The 19,333-nt window shown below is 37.7% G+C and overlaps 1 protein-coding gene across 2 annotated transcripts; it reads left to right on the top strand.

Annotated features, from left to right (window-relative positions):
- Nucleotides 1-640: 640 nt before the first annotated feature.
- Kiaa0408 (KIAA0408 ortholog) lies at nucleotides 641-19,169 on the top strand. Of its 2 annotated transcripts, none has more exons than XM_005389171.2 (6): nucleotides 641-855; nucleotides 5,948-6,188; nucleotides 9,787-10,149; nucleotides 10,234-10,313; nucleotides 12,534-13,860; nucleotides 16,465-19,169. In XM_005389171.2, the coding sequence occupies exons 2-6, from the start codon at nucleotides 6,054-6,056 to the stop codon at nucleotides 16,636-16,638; spliced, it is 2,079 nt and encodes a 692-aa protein (XP_005389228.1). In that variant the 5' UTR covers nucleotides 641-855; nucleotides 5,948-6,053; the 3' UTR covers nucleotides 16,639-19,169. The 2 variants fall into 2 exon arrangements, with proteins under 2 accessions (XP_005389228.1, XP_013372084.1); XM_013516630.1 differs by having other exon boundaries at nucleotides 5,934-6,188.
- The last annotated feature ends 164 nt before the right edge of the window (nucleotides 19,170-19,333 follow it).

Raw genomic sequence — 19,333 nt, 5'->3', positions numbered from 1 at the left:
TTCTTGACTTCCCATAAGAAATAGTACCATCCTTTAGCATTCGCCACTTTCCTGTAATGTGAAGACATCGCTCTCTGTGTAGACACAGGCAGCATGCTATCGTAGAATCACACAGGGCTACCAGGGTCCCATTTCCATTTTATTTAACGGCAAAATTTCAGTAAATTCTCACACTTTTTGAGATTATATGTAGACAGATGGATTAAAAATGATCATATGTATAATCTAGCCATACACATATAATACACCACACATGTATAATAATCATAATCACTTCCCATGTTCTGCTACATCCAGACAGAAACGTCCAAGTCCATCCTGATACCCAGCTGAGGAAGGAGAGAGAGAAGTGCAAGGAGGAGGATAGCTTCTGCCCATAAGAAATGAATTTACTTTTCCTAAGAAAAGGAATCTAAAATTGGCTATTGTCATCATGTAATGTTAACCACCAGCTCTCTTGGCAGGTTTGAAAACACTAGGCTCCATTATAAAAGTTAAAAATGTCCTGGGCCTGGAGTTGTTTACCCAGTAGGAGCTGCTCTAAAGTTACAGAGAGCTGGTTGGAAGCAGGGGCAGAAGGCCGGCTCCAAGTCACTGACGTCACAGGAGTCTTAGCGGCTGCTGTGACACTGAGCTCAGCTCTTGGACTGTTGAATGTGGTGAAGGATTCAAAGGGACTAGTCAGTACCGCTCTGTGGGACGGGTTGATTGGGGCTGCATCCCCTTCCCCTTATTTCTGTGAAGATTTGCAGAGCTGAGCTTTGCTCTGAAGACAGCTAGATCTCCACTGTTCTGTCCATTGCGAGACTGACTGGGGTCCAGCTGCTGCGAGATTACCCCCCAGTGCAAAATAAGGTATGTTACTTTCTGGCAAATTTGGAAGCAAGTGGTTCATTCTGGCAAGATACAGAGGGCTGCTGCTGAGGCATTGTAAACTAGTGGAGCGTGATTTGGACATCTGCTTATGCTGGTGCCTGGGTCTGGGCTGAAGGACAGTGGGCGGGTGCGTAACGGATTGTACTGCCTGGAAAGGAGGCCTTTCAGCTGCTGAGGGTGGATTTGCAGGCCTGGACTGACAGTGCCGTCCGCTCCTGGGACTGTGCTTCTCACACACTGCTTCTCGGTCATTGAGAAAACACTGCCCATGCTGGGGTTTCACTGACTACCCTTATTAGAACATAGTTTGTGTTAGGATGAAAGCTTTTAACATTGGAAGATTAGCGTTCACAGCCCTTGAGACTGTTGGTGTTTGAAAGTTGCAGTGATGGTTTCGTCGAAGGTGATGGTGTGCAATGCAGGGTAAGTGCTTCTGTCATTTGAGCTGAAATCTGAGTCATTCCGAATGGGTTAATCTGCAGTAAGGAGGAAATCTCACCGCTGTATCTTCTAACACTTTGGACATGTGTTCACCCAAGCCAAAAGTTTTTATGAAAGCTTATGTTTTATTAAGAAAAGTAAAATTGGTGTGTGTGTAGCTTGGATGCTTTCTAGTTTGAGTAAATAACTAGAGAGATAAGAAATGATAATTATATGAGAAACTAAATGGATTGCTTTCAAATTGCAAGTGGTTGCATCTCTTTGACCTTGTTGGAACAGGAAGAACATGCTGAACTAGCAATAAAAAGCAACACTAAAAAATGCCTTTTCCCCTGTAACAAAATCAAATCCGGATGGTCTCTGGAAAGACGTGTTTACTGAATGATAGAGGAGGAAGATCTGTTAATTAGTGGAAATGAGGCAAGTGGTTTATAATAGCCTGGAAAGAGGGGTAGAGAATTTTGGAAGCGAGTGGTGCATTACTCAGATAGGTATGGCACGGGAATTCCTAATCCCTCCAAGTTCATAGGACGCAAAGCGTCTTCGGGCCAGATGACTTCTTCTAGGCATTTTGAGATTGGCAGCACCTGCTGTGCACAGCTTTCCTATTGGGATATGCAACCTCTGGTAAATAAGAAATCTTCAATTATATGAAGAGTAGAATGTTTAGAAAAAAGAAATAGAAGAACGAGAACAGAAAGCAAGCACAAAACTGAACAAAAACCTCTGAAGAGAGAAGTAGCAGTGAGGTAACCAGCCTCTCTGAAAACTGATAGTTTGGCTAGAATCCGCCCTTCGGTGGGTGAGACAGATGTTGAAACGGTAACCACCAAGCATATTAGGAAGGGAGTACAGAGGTGTCGCCAGGACAAATGGGGGCAAATTTGGGGATGCAAATCACTGTATGACTCTTGCGTTGCCCTCAGACTGTGCTTACTAGTAGGACTGGAAGGCTAGCAACACCATTCACCGCATCGCTACACTTGGCAAAACCACTCACAACTCCTGGCGTGCAGCCCTGGGGAGAAGTTGGTGGAAAGGGATTATGTAATGTTAGCTTCTCCTGGTGGGGGAAGAGCGCGTGCAGGACTGAGCAGTGTGGCTCACTCTGTCCTCTTACATTTGCTCTAAGAAATTTCAATCCTGAATGAAACTCTGAAAAGAGTGAAATGAAATGGACAGCAAAGAGATCTTTGGGGGAGGGACACAAAAATCCTTCTCTCCCACGTAGATGCCAAGCTCTGTGGGAAGAAGAGAGAGGACTGGGAACAGACAGAACTTTTATGTTTTCCTCCGTGGAGACACTAAAACTGAGTTTTCAAATCCGCAGATCCATTTTACCCCGTAACTTCTCATCACAGAACGTTCTGTCCCTACAAAGTTTGTTTTTTAATATTTAATTTAGAATTCCTGTACCACCAAAGCAACTTTATACAAGATTTATATTTACTATTTTACTAACAAAAATTTCTCCCTAAATATGTAACATTATATATGTCTTTGAAAATACTTGGAAAACACTGGGGCGAAGGAAAACTGATGAGAACAGGAAGAGCATTTACTCCACGAGACTTGCTTCTTTCCGTTTTCTAGTTAAAGATTAAAATAATCAATTTAACTCCAGACAAAGAAAAGGGATACAGAGGAAGAGGAGAAGGAAAGAAGGAGGGAGAAAGACCGAAGGAATAAACCAAGGACCGGACATTTAGCAAGCATTCATTACAATCCACACTGTTTAGACACTTTTTAAAAAAGCATTCTTTCTCTGGCTGAAACTTCTAGACTATCCTCTTCTCCCCTTTATCTTTACAAGAGGAAGTAGTCATATATTCAGCTTTGTCACACTTGATGTTTATGACAAGACTGAAATGCTAGCAAAGCTAACTAAATTCTCCCACAAAAAAACTGGCACAGATAGTGCTCTATAGAAATTTTCTTGCAAAGCCTTCCTTTGATCCAAAACTATTACATTTTCTGGCAGTAGAAATCGCTCTGGCCCTGGAGAGGTGAAGCTCTGCACCTTGGCCCTTCTCCAAAGTAAGTGAGGAGTTTGGCTCTTTGCAGATCAGTGTGGGATTCAAGGAATGTTACCTGGGCACAGACAGAGCCCTCTTACCTAAAGCAATACTTGTTCAGAGTATTTTTGGATGATCATCTGATAGATAAAAAGGAGAGGTTCTGGGACTTTTTAAAGTGATAGAGAAGTGGCTCAAGAAGACTTGGAATAGAAAGCAAAATTGGAGTCATTTGCTCCCTAATTATAGGAAAGCTTTGATGATGTCTGAACATTTCCAGTGTCTAAAGGCAGTTGGCAAAGAACATGGAATATCATGGCATTTTTTTTATCCAGGACTCTTGTAATTTGTGTGCTCCCTTTTTATAATTTCTTTGGTTAAATCTGAGGCTATCTCTTGATATTTTAACTACTTCACTCTTCCTAAGAGATTCCACTGGCAAATGACTTCTAGTCAGCAGGGCAGCTTTAGCTCACCATTACATAGAGTTTTAAAGTAGTCTGCCAACCTCAAAATAAGCACAGGCTGCACATCCTGTGAATGGGCGTGAGGCAAACTTAAAAGCTGACTAGGGAATCGGGATCAGTGACAGCTAGATTAACCACGGCAGACAAAACAAAGTTCTGTCAATTCTTTACTGTTTTCATTTTGTTGGGCCTTCATTGACATTTATTATGGCAAGTACTTCTGGTTACTGGATGCAGGGGTGGATGAGAACAGAAGAAAGGATGTCAGAAGAGAGAAACTGAAGTTAGAAATAAGCTTAGCTAAGAGAATAAAATAAGACACAATAGCATCTTTATAGCTAAGTTTGGAACTACTTATTTCCTTGAATTAATCATGATGCTGTGAGTGCAAAAAAGTAGGTAAAAATTATCAAAGTGTCTCTAGAGAATAGTTTGAGAGAGTAGACAGCTCTGTGCCTATCTGCTAAGAGTGAAATTCATCTTACATTGATCTCTATTATTAGGCTTTTTCTGAAGGTGGAGGAAGCACACAGTTTCACTTTTTCATGCTCATTAGGCTTATAATTCATTGATAGTCTGTGGTTCAAAAATAGACATATATATGTATGTATGTGTGTGTTCAAAACCATTTCTCATTCCAATATGTATGTTCAGAACAGTCTGACAAGAGTAAGATTAGGTTTTGATGATGTATATCTAATTTTGGGGATATGAATATGCCCCTATATTGAATACAATACTGTGCTCACTGTCTGTTTATGTAGACTTAATTTTACAATATTAGCACCCATGGTATATTGCTTATTGGAAGCTTTATCCATAATTAGCATAAGTGGATGTTGGTAAGTTATGGTATTTTAGCAACCCATTAGCTACTGAAGAATTGAATTTTTTTTCTGGTACTAGGGGTTGAACACAGGATCTTGCACACACTAAGTACACCTACTACCACTGAGCTATATCAGCAGTCCTCAATTTCTTGTAGCCACAATTACTTTAAACAGGTTCATACATTTTTAAATTTGCTTTTCTACCCACTAAAAAGATATATGACTTAATAAAAACTATTTTCAAAAAAAATAAATTTAATTTAAAAAATTAAAACTATTTTCAGTCTAAATCTAAGCAAGATTTTAAAGGAAAAAATATCAGCTGGACATGGTAGCATATAGCTGTAATCCCACCACTTGGAAGGCTGAGGCAGGATTGCTCTGAGTATAAGGCCAATCTGCGCTAAGTAGTGAGTTCAAGGCCAGCCTGAAAAACCCAGAATTAGACCCTATCTCAAAGAGTCTAAAAAAATTAAATGTCTCACACTTCCTTGCATTCAGTATGTCGTTTAATGTTTATAACTAGTCTGTGAATTCGTAGAAGACACTGGTGCTTTAAATTGTATTTTCAAACTCTAAATATACATACCCCAAATGTGAGCAATCTCATTATTTCAGTAAGAAGATTCTCTGAAAACTGAACAAAAAATTTTTCTTTAATTCTTTCTATTGAATGTGCTAAACAGGTTATCATTCATATATTATCATTGGAAGGAAAATAGAATATTACTAAATTTTAATATACAGGATAGTTTTGATGAATTTAGAATTTACTTGATGAAGTGAAATAATGATTTTTGATGATGTGGATTGGTTTCTCACCAAAATCTGTCCCCCGAGTTGACTTCCAGCTTGGGGTCCCGGCTGGTGTAGGAACAACATTTGGCATGGATTTGCTTTCTGAGGACAGAGCTGAGACTGCAGGCTGGCCCTGCTTCAGAACAGCAGGAGTAATTCAGTCATACAGATATGCGTATACAGTTGAATTTCATGCTTAGACTCTTATATATCCATAACATTTTATTGTTTGATTAGGTAGGTAGTTAAAGGAATGTTTATATGCACATGTGCATTTAAGCGTCATATCCGTTATAACTTTTGCATCCCTGTCTCCAAAAGGGAAAAAAAAAACCCTTAAGACAACAGTGATTATTGACCATATTCATTTCTTCTTAAGCAGATTGCTGTCATCTCTTCTTTTGAATCCAGTGTTCCTATAGTTTATGTCAGCAGCTCATGACAAAATGACCAAATATGTTTTCAGAAAGCACACGCAGTGGCACTCTCTCTTATGTTTACATTAGGCTTTATTTTAAAGGCAAGTGAGACTGCTTCAAATAAAACAACTCCAAGCTTCCAAGAAACAGTGGCGAGAAAGCAGAGACCAGCAGAAACACTTCTTCGCTGACACTCGCACAGCTGCCATGGACCTGCACAAGCACTGGGCGAACACAGAGACTGACTGGCATAAGGAAAAGATGGAATTACTGGACCAGTTTGACAATGAAAGGAAGGAATGGGAAAGTCAGTGGAAGATCATGCAGAAGAAGATAGAAGAGGTACACGCTGATTTATTTTGAATGTGTCATAGAGTTCAAAGTCAGCATGAAAATTCTGTTGATGTTTGTTTTGTATTGGAAACTATTTTTATGTCCTTTATTCTGCTGGAGAGATACATGTCTCGGTGACATTTACTAGACCAAAAATAACATAGCCTTACCCAAAGGCATCTCAGGGACCATGTTCATTTTATAGCATTGCATGAAAGTCAAGATTTGCCATATCACTGTAGAATGCATCAGTGTATTATTTTCAGGATGAATAAGCTTGGTATCAAATGTTGTATGCAGTCTGCATATGCTTGTAAATACCAAGGCCTATGCGTACAGATGCAAGAAATATATAATTGGTGGAAAGTATATTAGAAAAGTTATAATTGGGCTTTAGAATATAGATTTGCTGAGCAGATTTACAAATAATGTGTAGCAAAAAAATTATAATCAAAAGGACTGTGATATATCAAACAAGATGGCAGTGGATGTGAGATTTTTTGTGGCAAGTTACGCTATGTTTATTAGAAAAGGGATTGTGGAAAATGACATGCCACGACTGATACAGTCATTGTATTCCCCTAGACTATCACTTAGCCTGTTAGACTTAGACTGTTTCCTTTAAGCGTTTGCATTGGTGTGTATTCAAACTTGCTTCAGCTGGAAGATATTTATACTTACCTTGCTTTAAATCTACAACATTGACTCATATGGCTTTATGCCCCTTACCAAAGCAATTATATTAGCAGATTCCTTGGCCTTTGTTTGCAGGCAATAAAAATGAATGTTTTCAATGTTTATAATGGAAACAGTTTTTATGGACAACCAGCTAGTTGTTTGTGAATAACATAAAAGTTGACAAATTTGCGAGCCAAAACGAAAGAAGAAAGAAAAGAGACGGCAGTCCTATGGAGTATGATCAGAGATTAAATGACCAATACACCCCTTGTCCCTTCATAATTTGGAAAATGTGTTCTGCTTGTCCCTTTAACTCCTCTGCACCCAGAGGCTGAGGTTGGATCAATAAGGAGATGCCTTTGTTAAATCAGACTCTAAACTTTAATTCAATCAGATACTGACCCAGTCATGGACTGTTGGTTCCCAAAGCCTTGGGAGGTCCACATGGTGACAATCTTGGATAATTTTAACATCCAACAAATTACCTGATGCAGGATTGGTCTAGTCTATTACTTAAGCCATGTAGCTAACATAATCTGCTGATTGGTTAAATTTGCTGTTGTTCAATGATTATTCTGATAATCATAGACACCATATGCGGTAAATATTAGCCTTATCAATTAATAGGCAGTAAGCATGCTTTCAGTAGGGTCATCACTGATACTGGCCCTTCCTGTATCAGGAGGGCAGAAGGGGCTGTGATATTTTTGTCATCTTACAGAGTAGCTGTTATGTTATTGTGTCTTGCAGCTGCATAGTTGGAAATATGTATAGATAATGTGATTACACAAAGTGTCCATAGATGTTTTCAGTACATGAGTACTGGCAGTGTGTGTGCACATGCAAGTGTGTGTGTGCACATGTGTGTGTGTAAATGAGAGGTGCCTTCTTACAGGCCGCATAGCCAAGTACAAACATTGAGAAAAGCAGGAAGAATGTACTTTCACATATCACAGAGAAGAATCAAGGGAATTTTCTAATGCTAAAATTAGAAAATCAATACTTAGAAAAATTGTGTCATTCCACAAACATAATAGACTGTATTCACTAAATGTACAGGACTGTGTTCTGTGTATTAAATCAGATGCAGTTTTGATCTCTGTGCCAGAGAATTATAGACTCAAGTGTGCACTAGAACATCCGTGATTTCAAGTGGTGACATTTAGTGAGCACATGCAGCTCTAGGCTTCAAGATGCTCACGAGTCTCCTTTCGGTCACCACCCAGTCACTGCACTTACTCTGAAAAGACTGTGATGTACACACTGGAATCATTTGAAACTTAGAGTAATGCAAAGGAAGAGTCTGGATTACTTGAACACTATTAACAGTTCACAGCCACCTGCGAAACAAGTCCTGCTTTCAAATTGCAAACTTTCCTCCTTGCCTCCCCTGGTAGTATGATCAGATAACCATTGATAAAAGCCGAGCATCAGGTAAGACAGAGTCCCTTATGCAAAATAAAGAGTTTTCCATTAATTGCCTTAAATTATGTGTCTATTCATTCCTCACCTAAATTCCCAAGAGAATGTACGATGGAGTAAAAGCACACATAAGGAAACGTATGAGGTACAGAAAAAGAAAGATGAGTTTGAGACCACAGGAATCATTGAATGTTAAGTGCAGCAACGACACTATCTTACTAGTAACTAACACAAAAATTATCAAGTGCTTATTTCTCCATATTCAGAAGACAAAAGCCAACCTATTTTCCAGGAATATTACTTTTCTCCCTATTCTGAAACCAAAACTATTTTGTTTTCACCCATGACTTCTCCAAAAAAGGGCAACATCATCAACAGCATCCCTAGCTGTAACATACCCCTTTGTAGAGCTGCTTTTGAAGATATCCCTCCTGGTGAGCCCAAGCCATATCACATACAGCAGCTGAGTAGAAATAATTTTGCAGAGACTGTTGATTCACAGCTGTTGTTTGATGCTGTCTTGACCATCTGCAGTGACAATTTATAAGTTGAAAAGTATTAAGAAAATAAATCACCATGTATCTTTCAGGCATCAACTATATTTAATACTTTTCTCCACTGAGTTTTAGGTGAATATTAAGCACCAATATATTTGTTCTTATATTCCTGAATAACAATGCATGTTATGTAGATACTGACTGTGGCTATGGAATGCAGAGTCATTCTTGTTAATATTTACCTGAAAGCCTCTTTGGAAATTTGACAAGCTTTCCCAAAACTCAAGCCTAAAGAGAAGGCCACTTTCCTTCCTCTGTTTGGGAGTGAGCTGAATGTCTGCAGACATAACAAATATCTCACCAAGAAATAACTTAGGATCCTCTTTAACACAGGTGAAGAGATGGTCAAAGCCTTAGGACTCTGTTGGCACATTTGTTTTAACCCTAAATGAGAAACTTTCTTTAGAACGCGTATATGCTTGGCGTTAAAAACATCTCAGCAATCTGTAGCCCTCCCCAGTGTAATTGACCGACCAAAGGAAACATTTCCTGATGACCAAGTGTCTATTTAGGGAGCAGAATAAACTGACTTACTATATGAGATTATCTGCTATTTAGACAGTTAAATATTTGTGTATAAGTAAGGGCATATGTTTAAAATACATGACTTTATTGTAAGTTAAACTCTTGATTCTTTCTGAAGCGATTGGAGACTTTCCAATTTTTGACAGTGCTTCTGAACCTATGTATTGATAAGGAGTTGTTTTATTTTTCATTGAGTTGATTCTCTGTCCAAGATACAGAACTTAGCATCGATGCACCATTCTACTAAAAGCACTCTTTATGATTCACCAAGGTGGTTACAGCTAGCCCATACGCACAAGATACTATTTGGAGTCAGGGTAGTGTATGGTCATGTGGCAAAGAGGACGCACAGTGGTTTGCTGAGTTATAAAAAGTTCTGGCAAAGTCAGCGAGGGCAAAAGAGTTTTAATTTTGTTTTCATGCAGCTTTGCCAAGAAGTAAAGCTTCGGAGGAAAATCAACAGGAGTGAACGTTTGAAGATCGTTGGTCTTGATCATGAGAAGGGTGTTGGCGATGAAACCTTGACATCTTCTCCAGATGAGCTCAGTTCAGGACAATGTGAATTCACAGAGATGGATCACAGCAGCTCTCGGAAAAAGGTGCAAGAGATGGAGCAGAGCTTACTTGATGAATGTAACTCAGTGTGTAAGGGACAAAAGTCACCAAAACAATCAAAAGTAGGGTTCATGGACCCATTGGCCACAGACAAACAAGAGGAATACGAGGCCCAGCCTGGCCCAGGGGCTTCAGGAGAGGAGAGGAAGAGCTGCTCTGGTGCCCTTAGCACAGTGAGTAGACCACATTGGCTGTACACGGTTTCTCCGACGCCTGTGTCTCAGGGTGCTGACCTGCGCTTGCCTCTCTGCTCACAGGCTCTTGAAGAACTCGCTAAAGTTAGTGAAGAACTGTGCAGCTTTCAAGAGGAAATTCGAAAGCGGTGTAACCACCGAAGGTGAGACGGGACCTCTACGCTTATCTTATTTCAGAAATACCAAAACAGTATTATTTGCCTCCTCCTTACATTCTGTTAGTGAGAATGAATGAGTTATTAAAATGCATGTGTTGGATAGGGATAGCCTCCAACTGTGTACCTTTCTGTTCCCTAGTTCTTAAAACAGATCTTCCAGTTGTCTGTGCAATTGGATGATTAGGAGTCCTTTAGTCTCTCGGCAGTTAGTTAAGTAAATCTTCCAGAAAAGATTAAGAAATATCCTCTTATATCATTCCTTTTAATTTTATTTTATTTTTCATGAGTAAACTGTGCTTTACTTTACATAATAATGTTTGCACAACTGACTCTCTGGAAGATGTGGAATTATTACTAAAATCATTGGCACATTGATTGTATAAATTAACTGTACTGAGATGTTCCCATCCACGCTGCACCCTGCCTTGACCGTCTCCACGCACTCGCCTCCCTGTACCCTCCTCCTCCTCTCCTATCAGCACCCTTCCCACAGCCTAGTGACTCTTCTTTCAGGTTGTCTTTCTGTGTCTTTCAACATGTAGGAGAGAAGGTATGATACTTGCAATGTGATGCATATCTTTCTGTGTCTCATTTATGTTGCTTTATATGATGTCCAGCAGTTCCACTCACTTTGCTGCAAATGATGGGATTTTATTCTTCTTCATTGCTGAGTAATATTCCATTTTCTGTATGTACCTTATCAAATATAGTTCTCTTTCATTTTGATTATTTGGCTAATGGAAGAGTACACCAATGGACTTACCCTGTTAAATACAACTTTAAACTACGTCAGAAATTAAGAATGTGGTATGACAATTATATATGATGTTCTACTGAAACATTTTACACCCAAGAGTCACTTACTTCTCTACAATTAGTTTTTACAAAGACATATGTAATGTAATTTTCAGAATAACACATAAATATGTTCACACATACACACGCACACAATGCCACTTCAATTCAGAAACAAAATATAACTGTGAGAGTAAGCTGTAGCCAAATTACAAATTAATTTTGAAGTCTCCACATGGTCAACCAAGATGGGTTATTCTGATGTTAGTCTCCCTCCTGAAGGAGCCATATGCGCCTCTTAAAAGCGGCAACGGTGCACTCGCTTGTTTTTCCTTAGCTCTTAGGAAGCTGAGAGAGAATTTTTGCACAGACTTGCAATGGATTTTCTAAACTAGCTGTGTTTTATACATAATTTTGGCCTCCCCTGACCCATTTAGCTTTTCCTACCATTTTGGTAGTGGGTATTTCTCTGTACTTTGTTGTAAGCTAATCATTTATAAGTTGAATAGGTCTATGTGAGTTACATTTATTGATATGATTAAGCTTGTTTGTGAATCCACATTCATGCTATATTTGAGGTTTTTACTTAAATAACTCAGAAAAAAGACTTATTTTCCAGTTTTTGTTTACAAGTACCACCTAGTTCAAAACTTACATTGTCACATGATGGCTTTTAGAAAAAAGTTGAAAATTTTTCATGTATCATTCAGAGACATTGCAGTTTTTCCGGAAGACATCATGCATGGACACAACTTCTCCCATTTTTCATTGTTTACTCCACTATGCTTTAAATCCACCCACACCAAAGTACTCATTGATTCTTGAATGGCTTCACTGTTTTTATCATAGTTTAACCTGCCTGTATGCCCTCACTGGACTCATTAAAAAAAAAAAAAAAGCTTACCTTTCTTTTGAGCTCAAGAGACACCTTCCCTTTGGAATTACTTTTGTCTCACTGCACTTTTATTCAGATTTCTATCTTACTACTTAATTTGTTATTTCAAATTCAAGAGGAGTAAGATGAGCTCCCATTACCTGATGAGTAGGAATTCCAAAGGCAAAGAGGAGGTAAGGAAATGGCAAGAGAAAAGCTATAGAAATGGGAATTCAATAGCAGAAACACAAGAGGTGGCACAGTACATTCAGAGTTTACTCTGAAGTTTCAAGTAGTAGCCAAAATGATAAAGATAGCTTCAGGCAGGCAGAACGTGTAGAACCTTGAATGTAACACTGAGTGCTGACTTTGACCTACAACAAAGGGGTCTTGAAGTTTTTGACTTGAACATTTGTATAAAAATTGTGTTTGAGGAAACTGTGACTCCCTTTTCCATAGCAGAAACCCATGTTTTCTTGTAGGAGCTCATCCTAAATAAAATTATCACTAAGATATCCCATCTTACAATTATCTAGGATGAAGTCAGACTCTTTTCTCCAGGAAATGCCGAATGCAATCAGTGCACCTCAGGGGACCCACTTGATCAACAACAGCCAGTGCATTTTTCCAAACAATGTAGAGAAAGAAAAACAGAAAAATCGAAAGAATCTGAGCTGTGCCAGTGTGTTCCAAAACAACTCTGTAAAAAGTCATGGAGTTGGTGCAGTTGATTTGCAAAGACAGGAAATCCCACCAGTTCCTCCTCCAAGGAGCACGTCTCGAAATTTCCCCAGCTCATATTCTGAACAAGCCCAAGAACAGCTGAAGGAAAGTGCAGACCACAACAGCTGGGTAGCCCGTGGGGGTCAGAGTGAAACGAACTGCACTCCTCCTTTTCTTTCGAGACAACATGAGATACCTGCATTGGGTCCAGATAAAGGGAAGACTTTGGAAGACAGTGCCATGTTTTCCTCTTTGACACCAGAAGTCCAAGTGGATAGCAAGCCTCTGGGTAGCGTTAGACTGGGCATGAGCCCATGCAGTGTTGAGAGAGATGCCACAAAGAGCCCCTCTACTTTGTGGATTCAGAATACCTGCTCTACTCCTAACAAGCCACAATTTGAAAATGTGGTTCCAAATCACCCTGCTAAATCTCATCCTGTTGTTCATGTAAGGAATGACGGTGGTTCCTCAGTGGCACAGAGCAATGGCCCGCTCAGAAGTTTCAGTTGTGGCTTTGAAAGGACCACAAGGAATGAGAAGCTGGCAACAAAGACTGATGAGTTTAATAGAACTGTGTTTGGAACAGACAGAAATTGTCATGTGACACAGCAAAATCAAGGCTACTCGCAATCATCCGAAGACAGTAAGCCTTCGATTACCTTAACTACTCCTGTGGGTGGCAAATCAGAAAGTGACAATGTGACTTATATTCAGAAAACCAGTGCTCGTGTGCCTGAACCCACAGAAAATGTGCCTGATAATCATACCAAGAAATCCACAACCGGCCCAGTCAGACAAATGCAGGAGCGTATCAGTCCTGGCAGTTACCGGAATATGCTTCACGAGCGAGACTGGCGACCAAGTAATTTATCTGACCGACCAAGATCAGCTGACCCCAGGTCAAATTATGGAGTTGTGGAAAAGCTGCTGAAAACATATGAGACATCAGCGGGGTCTGCATCATGGAATTCTAAATGCTTGGGAGAAAAGTGGACCAAATGTGACAGTGACATCGGTGGTAGAACCCCGTCAGGTCAACATTTAGAAGGGATTCAAATGGAGCAAGAGTTTCAGCCAAGGACAGTCTGGTGTGGGGGGCAGCAAGTGAAGCAAGGAGGAGATCAGAGAAAGGTGGCTGAGGTAAGAAAGCAAGCTGCATGGTGTGGTGGGACTGCATCTGTGTTTAGCACAGGTTCTGGTTCAGTTCCGCGGCCCGTTCATATAAATAGAAGGCAGACACACGTTTTGGCATCTTCTTAGCGTCTTGATCCTTTGTGAATAAATATAACTCAATGTGAACTTAACATGTACTTTTTAAGAACGGGACCAGCACATTATAACTCTGTAAAAAAATGAATAAATGACATTAATATAGTAAGTGGATTTAAGAACTTCGGGAAGATCAAAGATCTGTCATCTATTTTTTTATTAAATTGAAAATGTAAATTTGTGAATTTACACAATTTTACTCTTTAAAGATTTATTTTTTAAGGATATAGAAAATATTTGTCAAAAGAACTTTGACTTTGCAGTTATCAAATATGCCTGGTTCAGTTATACTTAGCATTTGATTATGTTCTCATAGGACTGGTCATACAATGTGAATATTCGTAAAACACAAATTTTAAACAGAGCCTAATAAAGTTTTCTTACCTGTAGAACTAAGACACGGTATGTAGGAAAAGGTCATTCTTATTTATGTATATTTCTTGCTTGAAAACTGCCAAAAAGTGAGTATTTCAATAAATTGTTACCCTTTTTCCATCCTATCCATTTAAAAAAATACAATCTGCATTAAATATAGGAGAATAAGAGACCAAAGAAACTGATGTTTAAAATGAAGAGCTATAAACTAATTCCTTTTTGTGCATGTCACTTTTTAAGAACAGAACTTACAAAAGATTACAAGAAGTTATACTGTTAGTCAACATTACAAAAATTCTAATATACATAATGTCTGTATTTTAAACCTTGCAGATTGCCTCGATGTAAAAAAAATATGCTTTTTAAATTCTTTAAAAATATCAGTTTCATCCATCTTATCAGAAACTTTGCCTGTTTTCATAGAGTGTAATTTTGCCTGTTTTCATAGAGTGTAATTTCATAGAGTGTAATTAATTTATTACCCTGAATTTGTATTCCTTTACATTTTAGTTGAGCCCATACCTGCAAGGTGCTATGGCTGGAGACAGAAAATGAAAACTTGTGTACGTTATCCAACAAAAATTCTCGTTAACCAATAAGGAATGCAAAATGTTTCCTTTTTTATTTTTTTTTTCCATTGTTTGAAGATTTGGGACAGGAGTACTATGCTATAGATTCTTAGGAGTATTTTTCTTTTGTTCGTGTTTTGTTTTCCCCTGTGAATAAATTTAAAAAATAAATCTCCAAAGAGAAAAAGAAAACCCAGATCATGACTGAAATAATAGAAACTAAGCCCATCCACACTGCCCATCTCAAATCAAAGAGTGCAGATTTGTAAAGAAAGCCAATCAGATATAAGTGTATAAAGTGTCATGGAAGCTGTGTAATTGCATAATTGTTAGTGTCCAAGGAAGCTATTCTTCCATCAAAAGAAAGAGGGAATAAAATGAAAGAAAAAAGAGGGAAATAATTTCACTTACTGAATGTCCAATGTAGATAGCAATGTTTTATTAACTCCTAGAGTGAAAATGTATTTAAAGTATCTTAGGACTTTGAGTATAGGTTAGTAGTAGAGCACCTGCCTAGTGTGAATGAGGTCCTGGTTTTCATTCTTAGCACTAAACACACAAAAAAGTTTTAATGATAATTTGACCCAGCTATTCCCCTTCTAGGTATCTTCCCAAAAGAGTTAAAGACATCACAATACAGTGATCCATGCATACCCATGTTTACAACAGCACAATCCATAATAGCTAAATCATGGAAGCAGCCTGTATTCTTATAAACAGATAAGTGGATAAAGAAAATGTGGTATTTATACACAGCGGAATACTACTCTGCCATAAAGAAAAACAAACTTGAGTCATTTATAGGAAAATGGATGCTTGAGGCCTCATGTTAAGTGTTATAAATCAAACACATAAGCTTAAATATCACTTGGTTTGTATTCTATGAGAAACCCAAAGTGTAAATAAAGAGCAACATAACAAATGACAGGAAGTAGAGGGATATTTCTCAAATATTAAGGGGATCAAGAGATGGAGGGAAGGAATAGGAGGGCAAGAGAATTTTTAAAAAAGAATTAAGATATTTTATGTACATGTACCAACCCCCCACAAGGAATGTAAATATTATCATTGCAGACATGGAGTAATAAAAATCAGTCAATCAATCTCTTATGAAATAGTTTCACAATCAATGATCCTCAGTTTTTTTAAAAAAGGATCAAATGAATCACTTTTGATTTATGATCTCTGAAAGTGTCAATGAGTCAAAAAGACAAAAAAAATTTTTCTTCCATAAATATCCCATTAAGAAACATCCTAGTTCCATCATGTTGAAGTTGGTTTTCTTGAACATTTGACTCTTGTGTTTGTAGTTCTACAAGAAGATCAATTATATTAAAATTCATGCCAAATTCCATAGTAAAATTGAAATTCTTATTAAAGCATGACATGTAAGGCTACAAATATTAGACAAATACCTTGTTTAGTTTTTAGTGTTTTTCTTGCTCATACGTTTCCTAAGACATTAATCCCATACTTGGAGCCTGTTGTTAGTGTCCGTGTAGTGAGATTGATGTCTTTTTTTGTGCCCTAGGAACCCATGGCTGTGAAAGCCACCCATGGAAAAGGATTTTTGCGTCCTGCTAGGCCCGCAAATCGCCGTCTCCCATCCAGATGGGCACCCAGATCTCCATCCGCAACCCCTGCCTTGCGGAGAGCTGCCCCCAACTGCACCATTTCTCTCCGGGCTGAACCACCCATGGTTTAAGTCTGTAGTCTGGATGGCTAGATTACAAAAGTTCTATTCCTGATTGCCAGACCAAACATTCTGAGTGTTTACAGCTAGTCCTGTTTTCTCCTGTATCTTTCAAGATTACTGGGACGAGCAATTTAAATCTTAACTTTCCATCAGTCTTCAGTGTTTTTAACCTACGGAATAATGATCTCCTTGTATTTTTATTTCTTAGATCAGAATTTCTTAATGTCATATTCATTAATTCCCCCATATGATTTAAGTTGAGACAATGTACAATACTGTATATTCTAACTTTCTTGCGAGTGGCAGAAAGCAAGGTTATATGCATGGCCATGTATTTGTAGGTGCATGTCTTTCAATAGGAAGTACTCGTATGTACTTAGATAAGAAAAACTTATGTGCTAGTGTTGACTTTGAAATTATAATATGTACACCCATAAATTCTTTGTGTTTATTTAAAAGTTTTGAAAATATACATTACTATTTATATTTTGTATACCTTTTAGTAGGTATCTGCCTAAAAGCATTTGAAGTTCATATATTAATTAACCACTTCCTTGGCCCACAAGTATGTTGAAAAATAAGAATTATACACATATCTAACATTAGAAGTTTTCTAAATACACCTTATGAATGACTTCTTAACCTATTTATAAGGATAAACTAATACCATTGATTTTCTTGTTTATTCTTTTCAATAGGAGTCACAAGTTTAACAGATCAGCCTTCTAAAGCAAGCATAAAATGTTGATAAATGCTTTTATACATCATGTGGTGGTCTCAAATGGCTTTAACTGTATACTTGATTTTCTGAGCCAGTGTCATGAGACTGCCTTATGAACAACAGAACTAAGTAATGAATTTGTCAACTTAGTAAAGAACATTCCTTAAATGGGATGCAAAAACTTTAAATCATGTTGAATTTTCCTTTTTTTGTTAAAATTGTGGTAAGCTTTTAGTTTTGCTTTATCTGGAGTCATATATATTTAAAGGTAAGTTGTTCTTTCTTCCCTTTCTTAACTTTTTCCCTAAACTAGTGGAAGGACTAATTCAGTTTTTTTTTTTTTTAATTAACAAGGAAGGTCAGGAATAATATTTCATTGAGAGCTCTGGATTACAGTATATTTCTTATGGTGTGCTATCTACAAAAAAGCCTTAAATGAAACTTTGGTAGCATAAGGAACAGAAATGTGTATCTTGGCTACAATTTGCATACAGAGAATGAATAAAATTTATCTTGAGAATGGATATAAATAGGAATGTTGAAGGGCTTGGAATTTTACGTAGAGGATCTTACAAGAAACTTTTTCTCTACTGTCTCCATTTATAATAATTTTTTATAGTGTTAATTACACATTAACTATATTTAGGCTTTTATTTTCTACCTTTATCTACACATCTCTATACTCAGGATTTCTTTTTTAAAAAATGAAATTCCTGAGCGCTTTCTCATAACTAGTAAAGCAACATTTCCGGGAGTTGGGACTGAGATCAGGTGTCTTTAATAAAACCAAACAAAATGAAGTAATGCAAAATATTTGCTGAGCAGCCAGATTTGCAAGCAGTGACATGAATGGATACCTGAGCAGGTGGGTCATCTTGGTTGGTCATTTTCTTCCCTGGAACTTGCCTTTGTCATCCATAAATGAAAAGGCTCATTTGCCAAATTTCACAATTTTAAGCCCTTTTTACTTTATAATCTGAATGAACAGAACCACTGGGACCATTTTAACACCTCCTTATGTTAACTAAAATTGCAGAATACTGGATCGGAAAACAATAATTAGTATCAAGTCCAACCTCTGAATGTAAAACAAAAGAAACTAATTCTGTGCTCTCCTTTTAAGTATTTTGTAATGTTTTAATGGAAAAACCTATCAGGTAAAAGGAAATTATCCTTGCAAACATTTTCACTGTATTGTGATTTTTAACACATAAATTTTCTACTTGAGATGGGCATTTTCTTCCCCAAGTTTATCTTTCATGGTCCAATCATTGCTGGACTTAAGGAATTTATTGATACTTATAAAAACCTTTAAGTATGCCTGTTTATAGATGTTTTCCCTAGAAGAACTTTGGGAGGACAATCTTACATTACTTCACAAAGAGTTACTGATATTATTGGCTGAACTGAGGAAAGAGTAAAAATCAAACAGAGAACAGTGCTGAGTTTCTGTGTGTGTGATGTGTGCCTCCTGCTCTCATAGAAATTCTAGACATTGCCTTGCATCCCAAAGCCCAGTGTAAAAATATAGATGATGCTCTGTATCATTCACTGTTTAAGAAATTATGTACAATCTTCACTTGTTTTTATACAGAGATAGTGAAGATGACATTTCATTTGACTGATAGTACCCTAAAACATGATTTATTTCAATAGCAGTGATCTAACCAGGGTCCATATCATCTGGACCTTAAAAAAAGTATCTGCTTCCCTAAAAAGATCTCTAAAATTATTTCTAGGCACTCTTGCTGATAAAAAGTTACTTGATATAGAAATCTTCAATTCTTGGAAGTTATTAAATAAAATAAGTTTGGAAACACCCTCTGTGGCATTTGTATATATTGAGAATATTTCTATTTTCCTCTTGTACAATGTATTCTAGTAAATCTGAGAGTCTTAACAAGTCTAAATTCAAGTAATTCAAATATAGCATATCCCAAAATATGTTTAAATAATAGAACTTAAGGCAAACCTGCCTGATTC

This window comes from Chinchilla lanigera, unplaced genomic scaffold (assembly GCF_000276665.1).
Source record: "Chinchilla lanigera isolate Chin_1 unplaced genomic scaffold, ChiLan1.0 scaffold00035, whole genome shotgun sequence".
Lineage (NCBI taxonomy): Eukaryota > Metazoa > Chordata > Mammalia > Rodentia > Chinchillidae > Chinchilla > Chinchilla lanigera.
Note: the sequence above shows the minus strand (reverse complement) of the source record. Positions and strands in the feature narration are given on the sequence as shown.

Bases quoted from the DNA above. Each gene is read 5' to 3' on its own strand.
- Kiaa0408 (XM_005389171.2), top strand. From the start codon at position 6,054: ATGGACCTGCACAAGCACTGGGCGAACACAGAGACTGACTGGCATAAG. The intron at 6,189-9,786 runs GTACACGCTGAT...GTTTTCATGCAG, and splicing joins TGCAGAAGAAGATAGAAGAG to CTTTGCCAAGAAGTAAAGCT. The intron at 10,314-12,533 runs GTGAGACGGGAC...ACAATTATCTAG, and splicing joins AAGCGGTGTAACCACCGAAG to GATGAAGTCAGACTCTTTTC.